Source organism: Melitaea cinxia, chromosome 1, assembly GCF_905220565.1.
Source record: "Melitaea cinxia chromosome 1, ilMelCinx1.1, whole genome shotgun sequence".
Taxonomy (NCBI): Eukaryota; Metazoa; Arthropoda; class Insecta; order Lepidoptera; family Nymphalidae; genus Melitaea; species Melitaea cinxia.
The window spans coordinates 18,265,152-18,287,915 of record NC_059394.1 but is presented as its reverse complement, the minus strand read 5'-3'; the positions used below and the strand labels follow the sequence as shown (position 1 = coordinate 18,287,915).

Below are 22,764 nucleotides of genomic sequence, written 5' to 3'. Positions count from 1 at the left end.
TCAGGTGAGATTGTGGTCAAATGCCTGCCTATTTGTCATAAAAAAAGAGCATATTTTAGCACTTTTTATGATAGTTACTTTTGTTTTGTAATTATATACAGCTAAATTAAGAAGTATTCATATAAAAACATAAGCGCAAGATTTTCGTCTGTCTAGATACACTTTTTGTAGACATCAGGTATGTAAAATGAGAAAAGTCATCAAACAAAAATGAATAATTTACGCCTAAGGAAATACGGTTAGTAGTAGTTTTAGTCAAAAGACATAAAAAGTCGGCTTGTAAGGTAGACTTTAGTTTATACCTGACTGAGGTAGGGCACAGCAGGAATTTCCTGCTCAAAATATGGAGCAGCCCGACTGGGGTAGTACCTCGACCTTACACAGAAGATCACAGCAAAATAATACTGTTTTCAAGCAGTATTGTGTTCCTGTTGGTGAGTAGGGTGACCAGAGCTCCTGGGGGGATTGGGGATTGGGTCGGCAACGCGCTTTCGATGCATCTGGTGTTGCAGGTGTCTATAAGTTACGGTAATCGCTTACCACCAGGTGAGCCGTACGCTTGTTTGTCGACCTAAAAAAAATACCTAACGAATTTGAAATACTAAACAGTAAATATATATATATATATATATATATGTATATATATATATATATATATATATATATATATATGTATATGTATATATGTATGTATGTATGTCTCGACCTATTCGACAAATTTATTTTTTGTATGTTCTTTAAGGCAACGGGAATTCTATAGGAACTGAAAATCAAAATGGTATTTTTTCAATTCTGTTTATATCGAGTCCACGTTTCACGCTGAAACTATTGAATGGATTTGATTAAAACTGGGTACGAATTAAGTCCATACTACGAGTAAGAACATTGCTTTCTTTTATACCAAAATTTAGTGTGTCTCTTGGGAGTTGGGATAAAATAATAAATCAAAGATAGAACTTGTAAAATATAAAAATGAAGTAATAATATTTCAAATGAAAGTATCTGTCTCAAAATACATATACAGTTATTTTTCTTATGCGGTAAATATTGTATCCCGGTACGAATCTCTTCACCGGTAAATTCGCTTCGCCTTTAGCCAATATTTTTCATTTCAATAGTGTTTTTAAAAATGGAATATTTCGAATTTAAAAACTATCTTTATTGGTAAAGATCTTGTTGAAATCAATTTTAATAAAATAACATCTCATAAAAAAATGCCAGAAAACCGCAGGCATGTAGGTTACATTCCTGTTTCAATATTTCTATTACAACATTTTCGTAAGAGATATCTCAAAGTGTTCGAATAACGCAGTGAATATATGAAGGCGCGGAGCACACCGTTGCGCAGTTCTCGCTACATTTCCACGTTTTATGAGTGCTTTGTGTTACTCGGATGCGAACAGCTAAGTAAATATATTTTCAAGTCGATTTCATTCATTTCTTTTTTATATTTTTCTTTCTTGAAAATTATTTATAACAACGTGTACATGGAAATTCATATTTAATTCTGTGGAAAAGTCTATCATATTGTTAGACGTAAAATCAACAACAGTGAAAAGCTTATTTTATAACGAGAGGAGGACAGTCCTCACAAGCGATAAAATCCGAAAAGTTGTCTCATTATAATGCGTGGAATTCGCGTAAACATTAGAAAACAATAAGTGAAAAGCTTTATCACTCGCGACTTCGTCCGCATGGATAACACGATTTTGGCTATTCCGTTTTCTACCGTTAAAGCCTATTTTACTTACTGTTAACGTTGAATGCTCCGGATGAAAGAATTTTTAAATCAGTTTATCCGTTACAAAATTCAATTTTTTTCTCTTCATAATATCTATACTAATATTATTAAGCTGAATAGTTCGGTTGTTTAAAAGCGCTAATCTCAGGAACTATTAGTTATTTTTTTCCTCAAATTAACACGTGTCAAATCGTGAGACATAGCCAGCATTATTATAAAATGTTTGAAGTTACGCTTATTTTGGGACGTTAGGGAAAATAATAATGAGAAAGAAAATAGATGAGAGTAAATTTTTACGATACGCGCGCACACCGTCAAAAAAACCGACACCCTGAAGTTAGCTAGTCAGTGAAGAAGAAGTTAACAACGTGAACTTAGCTAGCCAATGAAGTATAATTTCTTACGTGCGTACATACATAAGTACACACTTTTTTCCTGAATTTTGATCGCAACGCCTTTCGAAATAACTACATACAAACATGCTGCCTGTTCAGGCTATTATGCATTAAGTAATGTTTAAAGCATCCTTCAATCCCCTTAATAATTATCTTCAGCTTTATTTTAGATATTTCATTACTTTTTTTTTAAATTTATTGTTACGGAAATAGGAGATCATTTAGTTTTGTATTTCTGTGGTACGATTTGAGCTCTTGGGGACGATCAGGGGTAACGTTGGCAAAGCAATGCTCCTGGTATTGCAGACGTGCTTATGCTAAAGTATACGCTTACCTTCAAGCATACCGTACGCTTCTTTGGCGGTTTCGTTGCATAAAAACAAATGATCGAGGTTGTGAAGCGATCTTTTTTTGTTTCCCTTCATTAAGTGTACAGATTTTATAACTATTGGCACTATAGTACTATACTGGCTACGTTACCCTTCCTTCGGTCTGTCAGGTCGAGTCCATTAGTTACCTGTCATCAGGCGGATCGGCTAACACCGGTTTGACTTGTTTTGAACAAGTGCCAAAAGAAACATTTGTCGTCGCGCACTTTTCTACGGGTATCAACCTTTTGTCAGATATTGTCGCGGGAGTTGACGGTGTAAATCTGTGTATTGAGATTTATGTGTTTAGATATGGAAAATAGTTAAATGCACAGAAATAAAGTATTGTGATTTACGATCATGATTCACCCCGTAACATCCCACTAGTGAGCATAAGCCTTTTTTCCTGATCACACCACGCTGCTCCAATGCGGGTTGGTGGATATATTCCTTACCATGAGTATGAGTGATGATCGCTATCAGGTATTTATGATAACAACCGGGACTGATATCTTAGCGTGTTCTCTTAGGCACGGCGGAGAGACCCACAAGGACAGTCATCCAACCAGAAAGAAATAATTATACAAACTACAAATATCCATCCCGAGCGGGAATCGAAACCGTCGGTGTTTTAGGTTGTAGGCAATGCACCACTACACCAGAGCGGTTGTTAAGGCAAAATATTACTAACATGATTATGAGTGTTATAATAATTGTAATTAAAGATGTTTAACATACGCAGATGGTCGTCTATTCCTAAGTAAATAAACGCTTCACACTCAACGGCTTCCAGTAGGATTTTCTCCTGTGTCGGGGATCCGGAAACACAATACACAAGCACAAACGCCCAGGCCACGACAAGGCAAGGCAAGTTCTTAAGGCAACTTAATGCCAGCTTTTCAAGTAAAAATTTAAAAAGTATATACTAGTATATAGTTCTAAAAATAGTATATAGTTCTAAAAATATACTCATTCATACACAGCACTTAGTCAGTCAGTCAGCTTAGCCTATTGCAGCCCACTGCTGGATATAGGCCTCCCCAAGTTTGCGCCAAACATCTCGGTTTTCCGCAATCCTCATCCAGCCTACACCCGCAACCTTACGCAGATCGTCAGTCCAATAGACCGGAGGACGTCCCACACTGCGTTTGCCAAGACGCGATCTTCACTCCACGACCAGTCTACTCCAACGACACAGCACTCTTATTCACTCACTTCTCTCTATATCACTTTATTTATGAATCGGAATGAACACACAATTATTTTATTGTTATTTATGAGAAACGCGAAATGAGAAAAGTAATAGGGAAAATTGACGTCATATTTCTTTCAGTAAATTGAAACAGTCGATCAAACATGCGTATACTTAATGTAATTGCCAATCGAATGATGAATATTGGTTTCTTTATTGTGATTTATAAATAATAATTTGTTCCCAGTAGTAGAGTAAAATAATTATAGATAACAATTTCAATATATTATAGAAAATACGTTAGCGTCGAAGTAAAAATGACTTAAGATAAATCGCTTAGAAGGAAATTCTCAAAGGATGTTACTGAATATAGGAAAAATCCTAGTAACTATTTTTTTCTGTGTCGAAATGGGAAAAACATTTGAAGACACACAGTTGCGAGGTTTCTTTTCAATCTCATCTCACGAGATAAGATTTGGTGCTCAAAAACACATTACTTCAGCGAGTTCACCGACACGATTAGATGTCTCGGAAAGTATTTCGAGACATGGTGAGCTGCATACACTTTAATGGTGTTTTCCACTGCGCTGAAGCTGAGTTCATTTGTTGAAACAAATTTACTACCTAAGCTCTGCTTGTTGGGATTTCTACTCGAGACTGCAATGTTTATCGGTACTTCAAATAAGACTTATGTTTTTACACAGAGCGAGTTTGGGTATTATTAAGTTGATTGATTTAAATAAAATAAATTCGTTTTTACAATACTTCAGTAATTGTTTCATATTGATTTAATCCAAACATTAAAAGGCAAAATAATCCCAGCCGCTGACTGTTTATCTTAACAAATGAATTTGAAGAACTACGATGGACTTTGATTAATATTGTCCGTAAGAGGGCAAAGTACGAAGGGCACATAAAGATTGCAAGGCTCTCGGCCAGGGCTGCAGCGACCTTGCCCTCACTGCCCCATTTCCCCTAATGCCCTGTACACCTTCATTTATAGCCCACGCTATCAATCCACACAATGTCCTAATCTGAGGATTTTTCAAGGGGTAGGGCTCAGGTCGGCGTCGCGCGCACCTGAAGGCTGCGCAGCCGGGCGGGGTTGAGGGAGGACGGCGGGAGAGGAGGGCTTCGGGGGGTGAAGGCGGCGGGCGAGCCCAGTCCCGCGCCGAGCGCCGCTCGGGCCGGCCGCCGTACGTTCGAGGAGGCCGCATGAGCGCGCCGGCGTGCTAGCGCAGCGGGCGCGGGTGTGGTATGCCCGCGCGTCGCCGCCATGGCCCCAATGCTGGCGGCCTTGGCGCTGCTCGCCCTGATACCCGGTGAGTCCGCCCTCGTGATGCTATCTGTCGCGCAACAGGCGTTTGCCGCGCCCCCGCGTTTGTTTATCAATCGATTTCAATGAGCGAGGTGTTGTGAGTGATCTGGATGTGGTACTCGGATTGGGTAAGGTATCGAGGTCTAGCGGCTTCGAGGTCAGGTAAACTCTGGCGGAGCGCTGCGATCGAGCGCTATGAATGTTTGTTTTAGCCATCATAAGCAGGAATGTATCGTCCAACTGATCTGTATACTTGTTAATTGATTTTAACAGAAAGACATGCTGTTGTGTTTCAATTAAATCAATTATCGAAGTAGGTTTACCGCCAATTCGTTGTAGAGCCTAAAACCACGACTCTAATACAGAAACTATAATGATAATTGAAAGCTATAGTAACACTACGTAACACTACGTAATATAATCGTTATACACAAATACCGTAACTCTCATACACTTCCTAAGATATTCACTCAAGTTAGTCGCTACACATAAAATGTATTAAAATTTAATAAACAACCGAACATAAGTATCTTTTAAGAGTTATGAAGGAGCTCTTGCTTAAATTGCCATTATCTTCAAATTAAATTGGTGACGAAACTCGTAAAGTAAGACTTGAAAATTCATAAATTAGGAACAAACTTTTGCTAAGTACATTCCTACCCCGTAATTTGGAGATAAAAGCAAAGTATCAATCCGTATACTTTACTTGTAACAGCGCCGTTATTGCTTACTGTTATAATAAAGTTACGATTGTAACAAAAGATTTGCTTATCGCGATTTTCTTTGTTCAGAACCGTTCTCCCTCCTAAGATGATTGATGCAAAGACGCGCCGTAAGTTTCGGGGACTCGCTCGGTAGAGTTTCATTACTTATCAATGACTTATCGTTAGATAAATGCTATTCAAACTTTATAGAAATAATTGAGAACAACATCTGTATTGAAATTAAACTGTCAGAATTAATTAAAACAAATTGTGACTATACACTTAACGTTTGTGTTAGTCATATCTTCGCCATTGTATAGTGGAAAAAGGGTACCACTACTAATATTCAACTAAAATAATACACAATATGTGGTGTCATGGGACACCAGGTAGGAACGAAGTTCCTTCAGATAGTATAGAAGCAACACAATTTGAAAAAAAAATGTTGAATTTTATATATATTTTCTAGTTCCTGATTTTTTTTAAATTTTGTTGATTGGTATTTAATTAAGTACATAAAAGTATTTAGGAAATTTAGTATTTTAGAAAATAACAAATACCGTAAAATAAAATAAATCAAACAAAATAATAATAATTATAATAATAATCCAAACTATTAAGTGAAATAAAAAACATATGTCTTTATTTATTTTTGTCGACAGTATAAAATTACATAAATAATTTAAAAAAAGTTTACTAGTAATATTTTAATTTTACAAACGTCATATTATACAGTCGTGTGACTGATATTACGTCACTTCCGTTATATATTTTTCTTACGGTTTTAGTATCACATTTTTTTCAGTTCGGTCGCCCAGCCAAATGTCAAGGCTGACGTAAGGAACTTCGTTCCAATAATTGTTTGTTATCCCACAAAAAAAAAAAAGATTTCAAATACATTATTATGGATTTTATTTGAGATAAATCAAAACTACTCGTCATTTAATTCGCTCAAATTTCGGATAACATGACAAGCTTTCGAATATAAAAACAACAATCAAAATATATACACCCATATGAGGTAACACCAAAAAAAAAATTGATGTTGGAACCTCCTGTTTTTGGACTCTGTTAGCAATGAAAGTATTAAGCGCCATCTTGATTCTGCCAACACTGTTGACTGCTATATATACTCTATAACATAAGTCTTTTATTAAAACAGAAGTAATAAAAAATATCATTAATGTGATAAAATTAGAGAAATGAACAAATTGACAATAAAATATGAATGTATACACTCCTTATTTAGGTCTAAGTTTTTATATTATTTCGCTTATTTACTAGAAGTACCAGTAATGGCATATGTAGTTAAATTGTAAAGAAACAATAAAACTACATAAAAGAAGTTGCTACGGATATTTTTAAAGATGGCAACATAAGACATAAACACCTCAATAGTATATTTTTTTCATGTTCTTAAAGGTATATAAATTTCGTAACAAATTAACTTGGTTGCAGTATTTTCTTTGTCTGAAGCTAAGCAATTTTAGATGTTATCGGAAATATAAAACTTCGACTTGTTTTTCTCGAAGTTTCAAATATCTATTTAGGTAAGTGTCAATAACACAAATCCTTTGATCCCTGTTGCGTGTAACGCTGAAAACTTTCCGATTGATACTATCCCGTGTAATAAAGAACACACTTTTTAAGGGAAGTCAAGGAAAACTCGATTTAAAGTTAAATTCGTTTCGTATTCCGTTAAATTCGTTTTTTAACGATTTACATTTATCTTTTGCGTATCTCCATAATGAGATCTTTGACAGGTTCAAAAAGAACGAATCCCAATATTTTCGTATCTTTGTATAATTTTGGGCGAGAATGTAAATCTACGTCTTTATGAGCCATATTTTTAAAATTAACGTGATTTAGTGCGTTCTTGTGTAAAGGAAGCACGGCAGGCTAGTCATTATTTATATTTAAGCTGTCATATTTTAAGCAGTGCTCGTTTCGTGAAAATATTTTCAATTCCATGTTTGAAATGGTTCGCTTGAAACGTTTACCAAAACTGGTGTGTTCTTTTTTTGAAAATTCATCCGTCTCTTTGTGTTTCGCGGTATACATAAAAATATCTGCCGTCGTAAAGTCTATCGTGTATCCATTGTTTCATAGTTGTGCTACTACTACTAAAAATAAGTACAATGTTGGCTGCATGCTGTGTCCAAGTGATAATAAATATACCAAGTTCTGAATAATGACGCTCTTAGTAAATTACATAAACAGAAGTTTCTCAAGTATACTGATATTACGGAACATATTTTACTTCAGAATTAAATATAAGGCTAAAAAATAAATTATAAATTACTAAATCAAATTAGTAAATTATTAAATTTCGGTTTTAAAGTGAATGAAGCGTTTAAATTTCTAGAAATTGTTACTTATAGGATTGTATATGATCCTCAGAACAAATGATATATTTAAAAGCTATAAAAGACAAAAGTGGTATACGGGTTCCTTTTTATCTAACTACGTTAACGCCTAAAAGTCCATGTATATACCAAGTGCCCGTGGGGTTTCATTAGTTCTAGGCCTCGTAAATTAATACAACTACATAAAAATGTCTTGTTTCTGTATAAAACGAAATAACTTAATAATAATACTCTTTATTGTAAATCATAAAAAAAAATAATAATAATAACATAAAGTCAAAAATGTACGAAGGCGGTGTTATCCCTGAAAGAACGCGAAAGAGATATACTTTTAATATAGAAGAATTTACATTAAAGATCATCTTATCTATACAACTAAATATTTAATTGTTTTAATTATCAAAACAGTAAAACGATTACAGGCCTCATCATATGTCTGAATATGTGTATTGAAATATACGCCTCAAAAAGATTTATGGCAGCTCTTTCAAGTAAAGTGTTGGCAGAACATCTATCATTTTTGTGCCATTAGTGTAGAGCGGCGCTCGACGAGATCGTGTTATTTCAAACGTAATAATCCGAACAATTGTGCCATTGACAACTCGTATTTGTCATAGATCTATTTGCTTTATTATAGATTTTTTACTTTTTCGTGTACTATTTCAGTAATGATATTATTAGCAAATGCACAAATGTAATCGTTATTTTTATCTAATATTTTATGATCCATCATTTAGGATTGTTCGTTGTTGTTTCGTCACATTTGATTTTACAAAATTGAATTGTAACCTAAATTAATTTAAATAAATCTCCAATTTTAAAGTAGTCGTTAAATTACCAAAGTTGTTTTCATGAACATTCAATTGCTTGAAAAGTTTTGATCAGTACTTATACATTAACGGTCTTACTTATAAAAATCTCGCTAAGCAATACTTAGCCACCGCTTAGTTAAACCGCTCTTAAGCTACAAATCCATGCTTAACTTTTGTTTACTTATAAACGTTGATTAGCTGTTACTTAGTTAAGAAACGAACAAAGAATGATATTTTTTTTTCTAACAAACACACGCAAGTAAGTAGATCAAACGTCACAATATAACAGCTGATTTATGTGAAATCCGCCATCTTGCCGCTTAGCAGTAGTTAAACTATGTCTCGGCAGCGTTTAATTTTGACGGCTATTTAAACCCTACTTAACGACTTCTTAAAGCTAAATAGTGTTTATAAGTGAGGTTTTTGCTAATCCGTTGCTAAGCAATTGATTAAAAATTAAGAAACGTTTATAAGTAAGACCGTAAATAAACGCTGAGAGTTTGACATATCAATACGCAACGACGGCAATTCAAAGTGTCAATAGAACTATTTAGCATACGCTTCAGTATTCGATTATACACATTTGACAAATAAACGCAGTATAAAACGTTTAGGATCTAATTATACATACCTAAACACAACAAATTAATGGTGAACATATTCTTGTTCCAGTAACAATTGCAACCTATTTGTATTATGATACAACCAATGAATTTGAACGAGCGTATTAAATCCGATGAACATTAATGTTGGTACCGTATTCAAATATAATTTGGACATGGAATAACGGTAAATATTAGTTGAGTAAAATTAATGTAATTCTAATGAAACATGAAACTAAGTTACGCGATCATATCATTAGGTGTATACATTTACTTGCGTGTAATGTAATATTAAAGTTCATTTACGTTTCTCTCACGTTGACGTTAATTTACGCAATTGTGAGTCTAAAACGAGTAAAACGTTGTCAGACTTTGGATGCATCCAATCTTAACAATTATTCAAACCGTAATTAGTTTATAGAGCTATTAAGAACTAATATAAAAAGTAGTATATTCCAACTTAGGTATCTTTCGGACTATATAAACTAAAATTAACTAATTTATGTTAATAATATTTTAAAAACTGTACTAACATCACGATTCATGTGTCGTCCGCCACAACTTTGCAAAAATGTATTCGAAGTTTAGTAGATAAATAAAATGTATTTATTTTATCAACTATCGAAAATTTTTAGAATATGAAAGAGTGAAGCCATATTGAGAAATGAAAATTTATTGATATTTAAAAGAATAAATAATTCTTGTGTTTTGAGGCTGTTAAAATTGTGTTATTATACAGTATTTGGCAGAAATGTAACATATATATTATTAAAGTCCTTGAGTATTGACGGATTACCAGTTACGAGAGTCGAAGATATTTCATTCAATTTAGAAGATTGATCCCATTCAACATTTACGGCAAGAATGAATAAAATATTAAAGTGGAAACGATTATCGTCAGATATATTGATTGAATGCCTAATTTGATATTCAAACCATAAAAGGTTTGAGAATAATTGAAGATGTCAATGTTACTTTCAATGTGCAATCATAATGTAGTATTTACGATACAAAATTTTATCGACAGTAATTGTGAAAATTATGTCGGTGTTGAATGGATTGATGGTGTTGAATGAAGTGTTACCTAAAGAGAAGTATCAAAAGATCCGTGAAGACTGACTTTCAAACAAACTTGCTGCTTTTCATTATGTAGTAATAATATTTTAGAATCATTTCTTGAGTGTTGTTGTAGTTGAAATTGAACGTGGAACAGTTATGGAAGAAAATGCTATAATTCTCGAACAATTGAGGGACTCAGAGTAAGATTTGAGCAATTCGAAATTATGTGAATATTAAAACGAAATGATAAAATCACGAATTGTATTTTAGAATCCAAAAAATTTATTATATTTTGCTTGTTTTAGGTGTCTTAGTTGTTACAAAGCACATTAGTGTGTGTGAGCCATAATTTTCTTGCTAAATTTTGTGCCTTCGTTTAGGTCGTGTGACATTTCAAGTCTATCATTTACAGTTTGTGTTTTATTACTAGACGATCTTTTGTGTGCGCAAGTTTATGTTTAGTTATTAAACAGATTGATATTGTTATGTGATCTATAACTTCTTTGTGACAGCGATTGCTTTGTCCTTGAGTACTATTATGTAAACTTATTGAATTAGTGTTCCATAAACCGTTCCTTCATTGCTTTAGCTAATAAATAGGCTATCGCTTCCAATATAACCATTCAGATTTATAGTATGTGTCTAATTTTGATATTTAATAATTATTTTTGCTAGTAAACAAAAAAAAAAAACCGACATCAACAACATCGACAAATAATAAAACGTAGGTAAACGAAAAAAATTTCGAAGGTTTCTCTCGATTTCTTAGGGATGTCATCATCAGATCCTGGTTTCTTAAAAAAAAATATATATATATATATATATATATATATATATATATATATATATATACACGGTCGAATTGAATAATCTACTCCTTTTTTGAAGTCGTCTCACTTTTATACTAACATCCTGTTCCTTATTTTTGCTCTCTTTTATTAAAAAAAAAAAAATGCTTCTTATGGTAAAATAATATTTTATTTAAAAATGGTAGATTCAATTTTAATATGCTTTATAGATGTTTGTGTTAGACAGTGTTGCAGCGATATAGGAAATTAACTTCTCATAGAGCGTTTATGGCAAATTAGTAATCCATTACCTTGGGTACATGAACTTTGTTTGTGTTGCCATCATAGTGTAGACGTATGCATTAAAATTTTCCATCTGGGAATTGTTTATCAACTTTTTTTCTTGAACGGATATCGCAGAATAATAAACATTAAAATGTCATGTACAGCCTAAACAAACACAATCCCAACTCCATGATAACATCCGCAATAATATAGAGGTAAAATACGTTTAAAATTAAGGTCACGATTTAAACCCACACAAATGAGAAAATCTATCTATACCTACCTATAATAAAATGGTAGGAAAGTCAAAACTGTACATTGAATATTTTTTTAAAAGAATACTTGGGGCGTAATCTACAATCGATGCCGAAGCCAAAAACATAGTTTTTAGAATTTTTGTCTGTCTTTTTTCTGTTTGTCTGTATGTATGTCCTGGATAAACTCAAAAAGTACTGCATGGATTTACTTCAAATTTGGCACGAATATTATTTAGAAATCAGGTCAACATATAGGCTACATATTATCACGCTATTACCTACGGGGAACGAGCAGTGAACCTTTATTTCTTTAACGCATTCTGTAATAACGTGTAATCTAACGACGTATATTTGAATGTTGTTGTCATTATGTTGCTATAAGCTAGCTTCACACTATAAAAATCACGCAATATAAGTAACTTACGCCGAGTTGCACGAAAAAAAATTAAAATTTAAGTAGAGATTAAACTAATTCACAAGAGTTTCATACAATTCTTGCGATTAAATTAGTTTAATCACTACTTGAATTTTAATTTCTTTTCGTGCAACTCAGCATTAGGCCGATAAATATAATTAAATGAATATAAGTAGTATCTAGACAATTTTAAAGCAGCGCTATCTATGAGTTTTCAAAAACATCATCATTAATTACTTTTTGGATAAAAATAATTTAAATTTGATCATGTTGCCGAGTTTAGCAGTTGTTTTTAATATGTAATAAGGAGTAACTTAGGCTACTTTGAATTTACAAATTTATTTATTTTATAACTCTGTGAACTGAACAACTTTTTTATTAAATTCCACGCGAACGAAGTCGCGGGCATAGCTAGTACAAAAATAAATACACGTTTTAAACAATAATTCGCCTGTTTTAACATGAAAGTAAATATCATGTTCAGCAAAGACCTTTATGTGTCGACTTATACACGAAATTCTCTTTATTGTCGTGATACGAGTTAGCGTTAAAAGTATAAGTATATAGTATAAGTAATAACGCGTTAAAAGGTTTATACGGATCGTTATAAAAAGAGTGCTTCTTTCTACGTATAAAAGTATACATTTTATTATTTTTATATTCGCAAAATCTATGATTTTACCTCTAAAGCTACTTATTTGTCACATATTCATTGTTTCCTCTAACTTTTTGAATGGAAATAGAATTTACTTTTATTTGTCAGTACTGAAAGTTATTTTTATTATATTCAAAACGAATAGGATAGAATGAAAAGTCTGTTAGTCAACAGGCAACACATTTGAACCATCAGTTTGATTTAGTATAGATACTTATTAACTAAATAATAAATACTAATGTTACAGACTAATAATTACAATACGATGTCTAAGAGGTGAATAACAATAAAAATGTTAACTCATTATTTTTAACAATTGTCAAAATTTTACGCGGCTACTGCGAGAGATGTAGTACTAATATAGACGGAGCAAATGGTGGGGCAATGGAGTTGTTGTTGTTGACTGTTTGAAAAGGACGCTCTTATATACTGAAAAAAAAGGGAATACCTCTGGTTATATTAAACAACGTATATAAATGTTTAGCATTATAATTTTGTTTTATATTTAAATAAATGAAATTTTAAGTTGTAACATTCTGTTATTCTACGTCGCTAATATTTGGAGTCATCGCCGTTATTATGAAGCGTTTAATATGTTACTTATTCCAGAGACGAAAGAAGTGATATCAAACTAATATAGTATAAATTATAATGTATAAAAAAGTTTGCACAACGCTTTTAATATATTTTTTAATGTAAGGTTGGGCATTGTTGCTTTTTTATTCCCACATTGTTATTATGTTATACCTACATATATTTAAAATACAAAATTTGAAGTTAAGTACCTACTGATAGATAACTGTCAAATTTGTGTCATAAACAAAAGATAATCAAAAAAAAAAAATTAGTTTTTATTGAAGTTATTGTAAAATACGTTTTTGTTATACTCATAATTTTTTTTCTATTTTATTTATAAATAGCGTCTCTTCGATACCAAATGGCGTCAAATAAATAAAATAATTTACTCGTGATCGTGATCAGGAAATTGGGAGTGCTACTCACTGTGCCAATCTAACTCAAAGAGATAATTACGTTATTCCGTCCTCTCCTTCTATTAGTCTCGTGTGTCAATATATTTCGCAGAGTAATGACAATGTACATTAAATAGTAGTATAACGCCGAGTTGCACGAAAAGAAATTAAAATTTAAGTAGTGATTAAACTAATTTAATCGCAAGAATTGTATGAAAATCTTGTGATTAAATTAGTTTAATCTCTACTTAAATTTTAATTTTGTTTCGTGCAACTCGGCGTAAGAGTATTTTTTCCCCAATCTATGCGTCGCGACTTCCCAGAGCAGTCTAAAAGCTTTGATAAGGGGGGCGGGGGGGGGGATAATAATTGTTTTTAGGAACTGTAATAAAAAGTATTATTTCAGTGAGAACGCTATTTTGCTTGTTTACACTACATCTGTAACGTACGTCGTAGCGTGGGATCTTAGTGCGTTGTCAGGATAATCAACTTAATATTGTACATACATTATTTGTATATAAATACATTATTGTTACATTCTGTGGTTCACATATGTAAAAAGAGAAAAAAGTACTGTCCGAATGGACGTAAAAGGTCAATTTTGATAGTCAAGGCTACAACAGAATTATTAGTAAAAAAAATGGAAATTATTAAGGTTCTGAAAAGTGTTTAGATTTCACAATCCTGTAAAATAGCTTCTGAAAATCATGCGCGATAGGTATATGATGCTAAATATCGCTTCTCTAAATCTATGGTGTTGGTAAGAGGTGCCGTAATGACTACTATTAATATTTTAAGTTATAGCAGTAGTAGGTACATTGTAAACTAGCTGTTCCCGCGACTTCGTCCGTGTGGAATTTAACAAAAAAGTTATTTTTTAGTTCGCAGAGTTATAAAATAAATAAATTTCTAGAATAAAAGTAGCCTAAGTTACTCCTCACTACATCAACTATCTGCCAGTGAACGTCAAAATCGGTACAGCCGTTTCAGAGATAATTAGTGAAACAGCGAGAGATGCCAATGTTACAATGTATCGTTTTTAAGACAAATTTTAATAAAAGTCGTGAGTGAAAACATGAATCACTTGATGTAGGTTAAAGTACGCCCACGATATTGTAATATCATGAATAAAATCCATATAAGTGTTACCCTATCATGAATAAGTAAAGCTTTACAAATAGTCGAGGCGGCCCAATAGCATATATACTATTTATTGTAATCGTATCTCGCAGTATCACGTCTATAACTTTACGAGATTGTAGAAATTATTAACGAAATCTCTCGAGATAACGAGACAATCTGTACTTTGTTTGTAAGTTTGTCTGTTTGCGCTAATTTTAGTTCACTACTGGTTCGAATTGACAAATTATTTTTGTGTTGGATACTCTATTTTTTTTCTTTAATATTTAAAGAGGGTTTGTTCAAATGTTGAAGATGACACCCTTATAGAACCATTTTACACTACAAAATAAAATATAATATAGAATTCTAAACATTTTTGAATATCATATCAAAAATTGACCGCTCCAGCGGGGTTCGACTAGTCGTTGATGTGGTATATTTTTACGAAGATTTTCTTTAAAAAGGTGTTGAGTAAAATGTATTTAAAACAGTGTTAACTTAAATAATTTTATTTAGAACGTGTATAGAATAAAATTTATAAAATGAGGACTACTTATTTCTAAATATTAGCGATTTGTGGTATTATATTTAATACTAATAATAATATGTGAAGAAAAGTTTTCATAAATTTATAGTAAGCATAACTTATTCTGTCGGTACTTACGTCCTCGCGGGATGTTGTTTGATTTTAAAATCTTGCAATATTGTTACTTTAATAATTCAAGCGATTTTGTGCTTAGAACCCACCGCGTCCTCAGCGAAGAAAAGTGTTCCGAAAAATGATTCATGTGTGGAATATTATAACATGCTTCTTAAAAAAATTTTTTTTGCTTTATTAATTTCATTTATTATCAAATTATTTTTTTACTATCCAAAGATATTTTGCCACTCTATTCTATTTTACAAAAAATATGTATTTATAAAATATTACCTTTGTATTTATTACAAAATATGTGATTTATAAGATAGATACAGATATATTTTATAGATTACATACTCGTCTTTTAAATAAAAATCCATAAATATGGATACAAATAAGTTTAGTATTATACATTTACCTAAATAACATACAGATAATACGTATTTCAAATATAAGAACTCTTTTTACATGTAAATAGTTGTTCATAAAAAATTAACATTAAAAAAAAAAACGTAACAGTACAAAGTTGTTCAAATTTCATATGAATTCATTAACTCGTGCATATTTTAGTTTTTATGCGAACGTATTGAATATTGCATGAATAGACTGAATGGGTTGGGCGATAAAAAATTTTCGTTAAGCAACTTCCGGGCCGAATTAAATTAAGCCACGGATTAACTTGCGGTGGATATAAGCAAACCAAACAAAACCAAAGGCGAATTTACTGTTTTATTCACTTTACTGTTTACATTGAAATCACACTAATTGGTATTGACTTACCCATTCAGTGAATATAAATTTTTTTTTGGCTTTACGACTTGATTTCTGGGTACAGCTAATATTGATCGTGGCTCGGTGAAATTTTGCGGTGTGATTACGATGCAAACGAGACAACCATAATAGTGGTATATAAGCTAATATGTGACAGACGAAATCGGACTACTATACAAAAAGGTTTAGTTCTTGTAATACACATTTTAAAGTATTAGCTAAAAATTGAAATTAAAAGTCATGTGTGTGGAGGCGTTTATATTTGTTATTGTATCTAGCTGTATCCATGATTTCCTTCCCAGTTACACATTTAAATTTTTTACTTTTCTGCCAAAAAGACCACAATGGATTTCGCGATAAAAATCCAGAGTACCATAGCCCAAACAACAATAACATTACAGTAAACTTGATTTAAACCGTACCAAGTTTTAATCAAAATTAACTTTTAACTACAACACAGTAAAAGATCAAGAAGTAATAAAAAAAATATATAAAAAATATTACGCTTCAGCCTATAACATCCCACTGCTGGTCATAGGTCTCTTTCCACATCTAGGAGAAGGATCAGAGCTTAATCCACCACGCTGCTCCAGTGCGGGTTGGAGGATATGTCTACGCTGGGGAAGCAGCAAAAGTTGGTGAACTGCCAGCTGCACCAGCACTGCTGCGGGGAATAAAAAAAAAACATATAATACAAATATCAATAACATAATTGAACTGGCTACAGTTTTACTATAATCAAGCAAAGAGAACACATATTCTGTGAAACTGCCAATATGCCATCAACTTGCCAAAATGATGAATAATTAAACACACGATACGTTCGTTATATTCAGAATAACAAAAGCAACTAAAATTATCGTTAATTTTATACAAAGCAAACGCGAGTTTCGAGAGCACACATTAAAATATCGTTCTGAAAACACCCGACGATATTATTCCATTGTAGTCAAATTCATTTAAGATTCATCACAACGAATATAGTGGGAGCGGTATCGCTTTAAAATGAGAAACGGGGGCTCAGTTCAAGCGATAAGTCAGTGTGCAACAAGCTGTGAAAATGCTTAAAAACAAAACGTTCTGTGTCTTTGTATAATTTTTAAATGGCCTCCTGGTTTGCAGGGGTATTCTCTTTAAGAGAGGTTGTTTGTATTCATTTAATTGTTCTGTTTGTTTGGTAATCGTAAGTCTAATTGGAGTTGGATGTCATTTGTAACAATTTAGGGTAATTTCATGTAATTATTAATTAATTGTTTCTATATTTTAGAAGTTGATAGTTATTACGATCCTGAACTCAAAAGAGTATAAATGGAAATAACTAATGAGATTTTATATTGAGAGTATATTTCAATAATATTAACTGCTTTAAGTAGTGCTAAAATAGCGCAGATGATTTTACTAATATCACATAAAATGGAAATGATAAGAAGGGTATTGTTTGTTTTTTTTTTATTTTTTTTTATTTTTTATTACTAGGTCGGCAAACAAGCATACGGCTCACCTGATAGCAGGCAGATGCCTGCAACACCTGAAGCATTGCAAGCGCGTTGCCGACCTAATGCCCAATCGCCCCCAGGAGCTCTGGTCACCTTACTCACCAACGGGAACACAATACTGCTTGAAAGCAGTATTTTTAGCTGTGATCTTCTGTAAGGTTGAGGTGCTACCCCAGTCGGGCTGCTCCATGTTTTGAGCAGAAAATTCCTGCTGTGCCCTACCTCAGTTGAAACATTGGTATATTTGAGGTTACAACAGTTTTCACGACCGTAGAAAAAGAAACAAAGAAATAAAGAAGAGAGAATACCAGGTAGCTTTTGGTTAGCTCTTAACTCCAACAAGATACTCATTCATAATACAATGTTACATATATTCTAACAGTGTAAGTAATCAATACACGTTATTATGTTGTTCAAATTTCACTAGAAATTTATCGTACCTAGTAGTTGGTGGTTCGGTTAATGCTCCTCTTTTAAAGATAGTAAAGTAGGACATAGCATTTCTAATGGTGATAAATAATAATCACACTTTATCAACTATATATACAAAAAAACTATTTTTACATTCTAATTTATAATTCTTGAAATAATTATAAAGTATTTTAAACTGGTATTATTATAATATCTATAAAATGACTCAATATTCGACTTCAATAAGATTACTAAAATAAACCCACTCATCTGTTTTCTCAATCCATTACTCTGAATAACGTTTAAGATATTCGATAATCTGAAATTAATTGATCAAATACAAAGCCGAGACTAATTACTCTAGTCCATTAATTGCCAAGCGGATTATAATTAGTGTTTTCCAGCGATGTCGTCGAGATAAGCTTAAATGTCCTACAATTAGCGTGCTATGTCCACAAAGACTTCTTTTCTTCTTTGACGGGATCACTTCTAAGGCTTCCTAAAGGAAATATGAAACTCCGATTTAAGAATTACCGGCTTTAGTGCACCTCATTAGTGAATTAAAACGGTCGAATGTTAGTTCAAAAGTCGGATTTTTCAATTTTAACATTAAAAACAGTTTTTCGCGTGTTATTTTAATTTTAAATGAGTCTTAATAAGTTAGACCTTTTGATAGAAAAGATTCAGTGTACTTAAATAACTTTGTTAGTTATAGTTATAACTGGCCACTTTTTTCATTTGGATTAGTGACTTCCAATAGTGCCAAAATAGCATGGATTAATCCGGAAAAATCACGTAGAAATCAGGCGATGTTTGGCTATTTCATAGCTCATTGATTTCATACAACAGTAAAGATAGAATGAAAGAAAAATACATATTTGGTATATTTTTTATCTACTTTATTATATATATTTTTAACGGTCATTCTCCAATTCGGCGTTCTTTGCCTAATTACCGTGACGTTTTTTATTTTTCACTGATTTGACTTAAACACATTAAAATATGAAACAAATCAAAAATACGAATTCAATAATTAATTTGGCATGTAACAGTTAATTGTGGTTTTCTAGATAATGAGACTTAAAAAAATTATGAGTACGGTAATTAGAAAATTTTTATATTTAATGTAACGGTAATTAGAAAATATGCTGTGTGGTTACGGCAGTAAGAATATAGCCACTCCCTCTCTTCCCGTGAGTGTCGTAAGAGGCGACTAAGGGATTACACAGTTCCACTACCACCCTGGAACTTGAAAGTGCCGACCGATGGTGGGATAATCATCCAACTACTGGTTTTGAAATACACAGGCCGAAGACGGGCAGCAGCGTCTTAGGTGCAACAAAGCCAGCCCTGCGGTCTCCAACCCGCATGCCCAGCGTGGTGACTATGGGCAAGACAAGACAAGACACATGAGTTCACGCCACGTTTTTCTTGAAATATATTCTCTCTTGCCAGGACAAATGCGACTGATCTCATCTTGCTCTACAAAAATTTGGACGTCTTGTTTGGTTTTCTCTACAGTAATCCCTATATTATTATTATGTAAATACTTTGGTTCTATTTCTTTATCATGAATTTGTTTTGGTTTTGGATGTAGCGTGTTTTATATTTCAGTCTTAATGCTTGCTTCCTGTACTTTTCTTTTGCTCTTCTTAGCTCTATTGTTTTGTCTCCAATATGACATTTCTTTATTTGTTTTCTATACATGCCTTCTAAATAACAATAAGAGTGAGATTTTTTTACGTATCGGTTTCTCGACAGTTATCTTTGAAGATGGTGAAGTTGGTGTTGAACACAAGGAAGACGCTCGTTCCGTAATATTCACACTTGTATCTTTATTTTCGGTCAAATGCTCATTATTGATTAATAATAAAATAACATACTTTCAGTAGAAGATGATGACAGAGCACTAGATGGACGCGGCGTTGATGTGGTTAAAGAAGGTTTAAAATTTGGTGTCTTTTTCAAGGGAACTAATTCTTTTTCAAAAGAAGTCGACTGCAGAAAAATTTCGTCTTGCTGATTATCTTATTTTTTTGATTTGGGATTTTCGGGACAATTTTGTACTCTTTTAGTGTACTTTTTAGCGCAGCGAATATGATAAATCATTGAGATGTGGTGTGACAGAGTTTCAAGAGGATCTGTTATATTGTTATCAAGCACCTCTATATCTAAGGTCCCTTCTTCCTCGATTGTTTTCAATTTTCCCTTTTCCTTTTGTCTTTTATAGTAAGTTCTGAAATTTTCTCTACTTCTTTTTTGAGTTTTCTTCCGGCTTTTAGTGACATTTCGCAGATAGGCAGTATTTTTTTTATTTTTTTTTATTGTACCCTTCTTTCTCCTTTTTTTTTTGATTGCTAATACAAAAAGGGGCATTTTTAATTCGTTCTCAGCGTTGTCGCGCGGCAAGCCTTCTATTTTCTTTAACTTCCTCTTTGGTCTTTTTGGGTTTTCCTATCCTATAAATTAAATAATTTGATGAATGGTCAGCATATAATATAGACATATTTACGGACAATGATAATAATAATCTACGAAAACCGCGGTAAACAAGTATTACTTTTTCATACAACGGTAATTATAAACATATGGTAATTGGTATACGGTAATTAGAAAACGATACATTTTCACAAAAATGTTTAAAACCGACGCAGTATACAAATTCTAGCTTATTACAACGTACGGAGGCCAAAGTACTGTCTCCATTTACATGATCAACTTGGGTCTATCTTAAAAATCTAATATTAAAATAAGAACAACGGTAATTAGAAAAGTTTTTAACCAAGGCTACGGTAATTATATACTCACGTGCTTCATTGGTGGTACACTAACATAAGAGTCATACAACTGCTGATGGACCTCGGCACACACTGAGGAGACGCGATGCGTACGGTAGTGATGTGCCAAATACTTTTATTTAGGGATATATACTCGAGAACAGCAGATGTTACGGTAATTAGAAGTTTCCATTGGACATACGATTACTTCATAATAATTATTTGTAGACTGGTTCTATTGAGTTGATATTTTGTTATGCGATACACGCTGCTTAATATCGTTTAAAACGTTGAATGGATCAAAGTAAATCTATACGCTATAAAAATTACAAGCAAGTTTTAAGATTAAGTTGGTGTGCGGACACGTCACGGTAATTAGAGAACAGAGGTTTTTTGAACATAAGTTAAATTAATTTAGTCTTAATTACTTAAAACAGAAGCCAATATTTTTTTTACAGCTAGGTATGGATGCTATCTAAAATATATAAAAAAGTGCATGATTGAATATGATGATATTACGGCTTAAACAAGCCCGGACACGAAAAATTTGCTAATCGGAGAATGGCCGTTAAACATTGACGGGACTTAAAACTATACTTAGTGAATGTTAAAGTAAATTTGCAGAAGAAAATAACAATAAATAAATAAATAATTTATTTATTTCACTGAATAGAAAAAAATAATCAGTTAATTAACTTAATTAATATTAGTTAAATTAATTGAAATTAAATAAATATTAAAGTAAAGTAAATGTTTGAGGGAGTCACATTATGTAAATAATACATAACACAAATTTCCATTTTTGCTTTCCTTTTTATAATAATAATTTTATGGGATAAACGAAATTGTTGAGATTCCATTAAACGCTACTCTCTGGAATGTCTTGTGATATCTTGTATATAAAACTCTGTGGCCTCATTTGAAGGAGTTTAATTAGCGTTCCCTCATTTAACCAGACATTCTGACAAATAATTAAGCACAGATAATAAGAGAACATCAAAATAATTAAGTCAAGTTCGTATATAGAATTAAAACATTGAAAATTGCAAATTTAATTATTCAAAAACGTTAATGTAAAAAATGTTACCATTGGTATGGTATTTAACATAATTTGATAAGATTTTTATTTAATGCAGAGAGTGTTGTCATACACATATTAGATTTAATTAAAATATTAAAGTTCCATTTTTAAAAATACTTTAGTATATAATGTTGCCATTAAAATAATTAAAAAATCACATCAAGACCGACTAATACGAGCGATATAAAACGGAGAGTCATTTTTTAATTACCACAATTTGTGGCTGTGCCCCATTTTGTCTTATATTAAAGTCTGCATCGGCTCCCGTGAGGCAGGCTTTCAATTATGGCGTTCTTACTTTAACAGTGGTTTCAGGGAAATGCGAAACTAGCTCTGGAAGAATAAGCCAGTTAAGTTTAAGGACTCAGTAATTACGTTGCGAACAAAACGCACAGTAATGAAGGAATTTTTGGAACAATGGAATATTTTCAATTTTTAATGTAATTTTTTCAAAAATGTGTTATATATCGCTGAGATCGACGGGACAAGTAAAGTATTAAATGATTCCATTTATTATCGTTACCGAAAGCGTTTCGAG

At 32.4% G+C, this 22,764-nt stretch overlaps 1 protein-coding gene across 1 annotated transcript in view; it reads left to right on the top strand.

The window, feature by feature from the left end:
• Window positions 1–4,931: 4,931 nt before the first annotated feature.
• LOC123658179 (neuronal acetylcholine receptor subunit alpha-7) overlaps window positions 4,932–22,764 on the top strand; it is a 142,362-nt gene continuing 124,529 nt past the window's right edge. Inside the window, exon 1 of the mRNA XM_045593624.1 lies at window positions 4,932–5,018. Within this exon, the coding sequence (XP_045449580.1) occupies window positions 4,973–5,018 (46 nt within the window). The 5' untranslated portion in view covers window positions 4,932–4,972. The remainder of the gene's footprint in view (window positions 5,019–22,764) is intronic.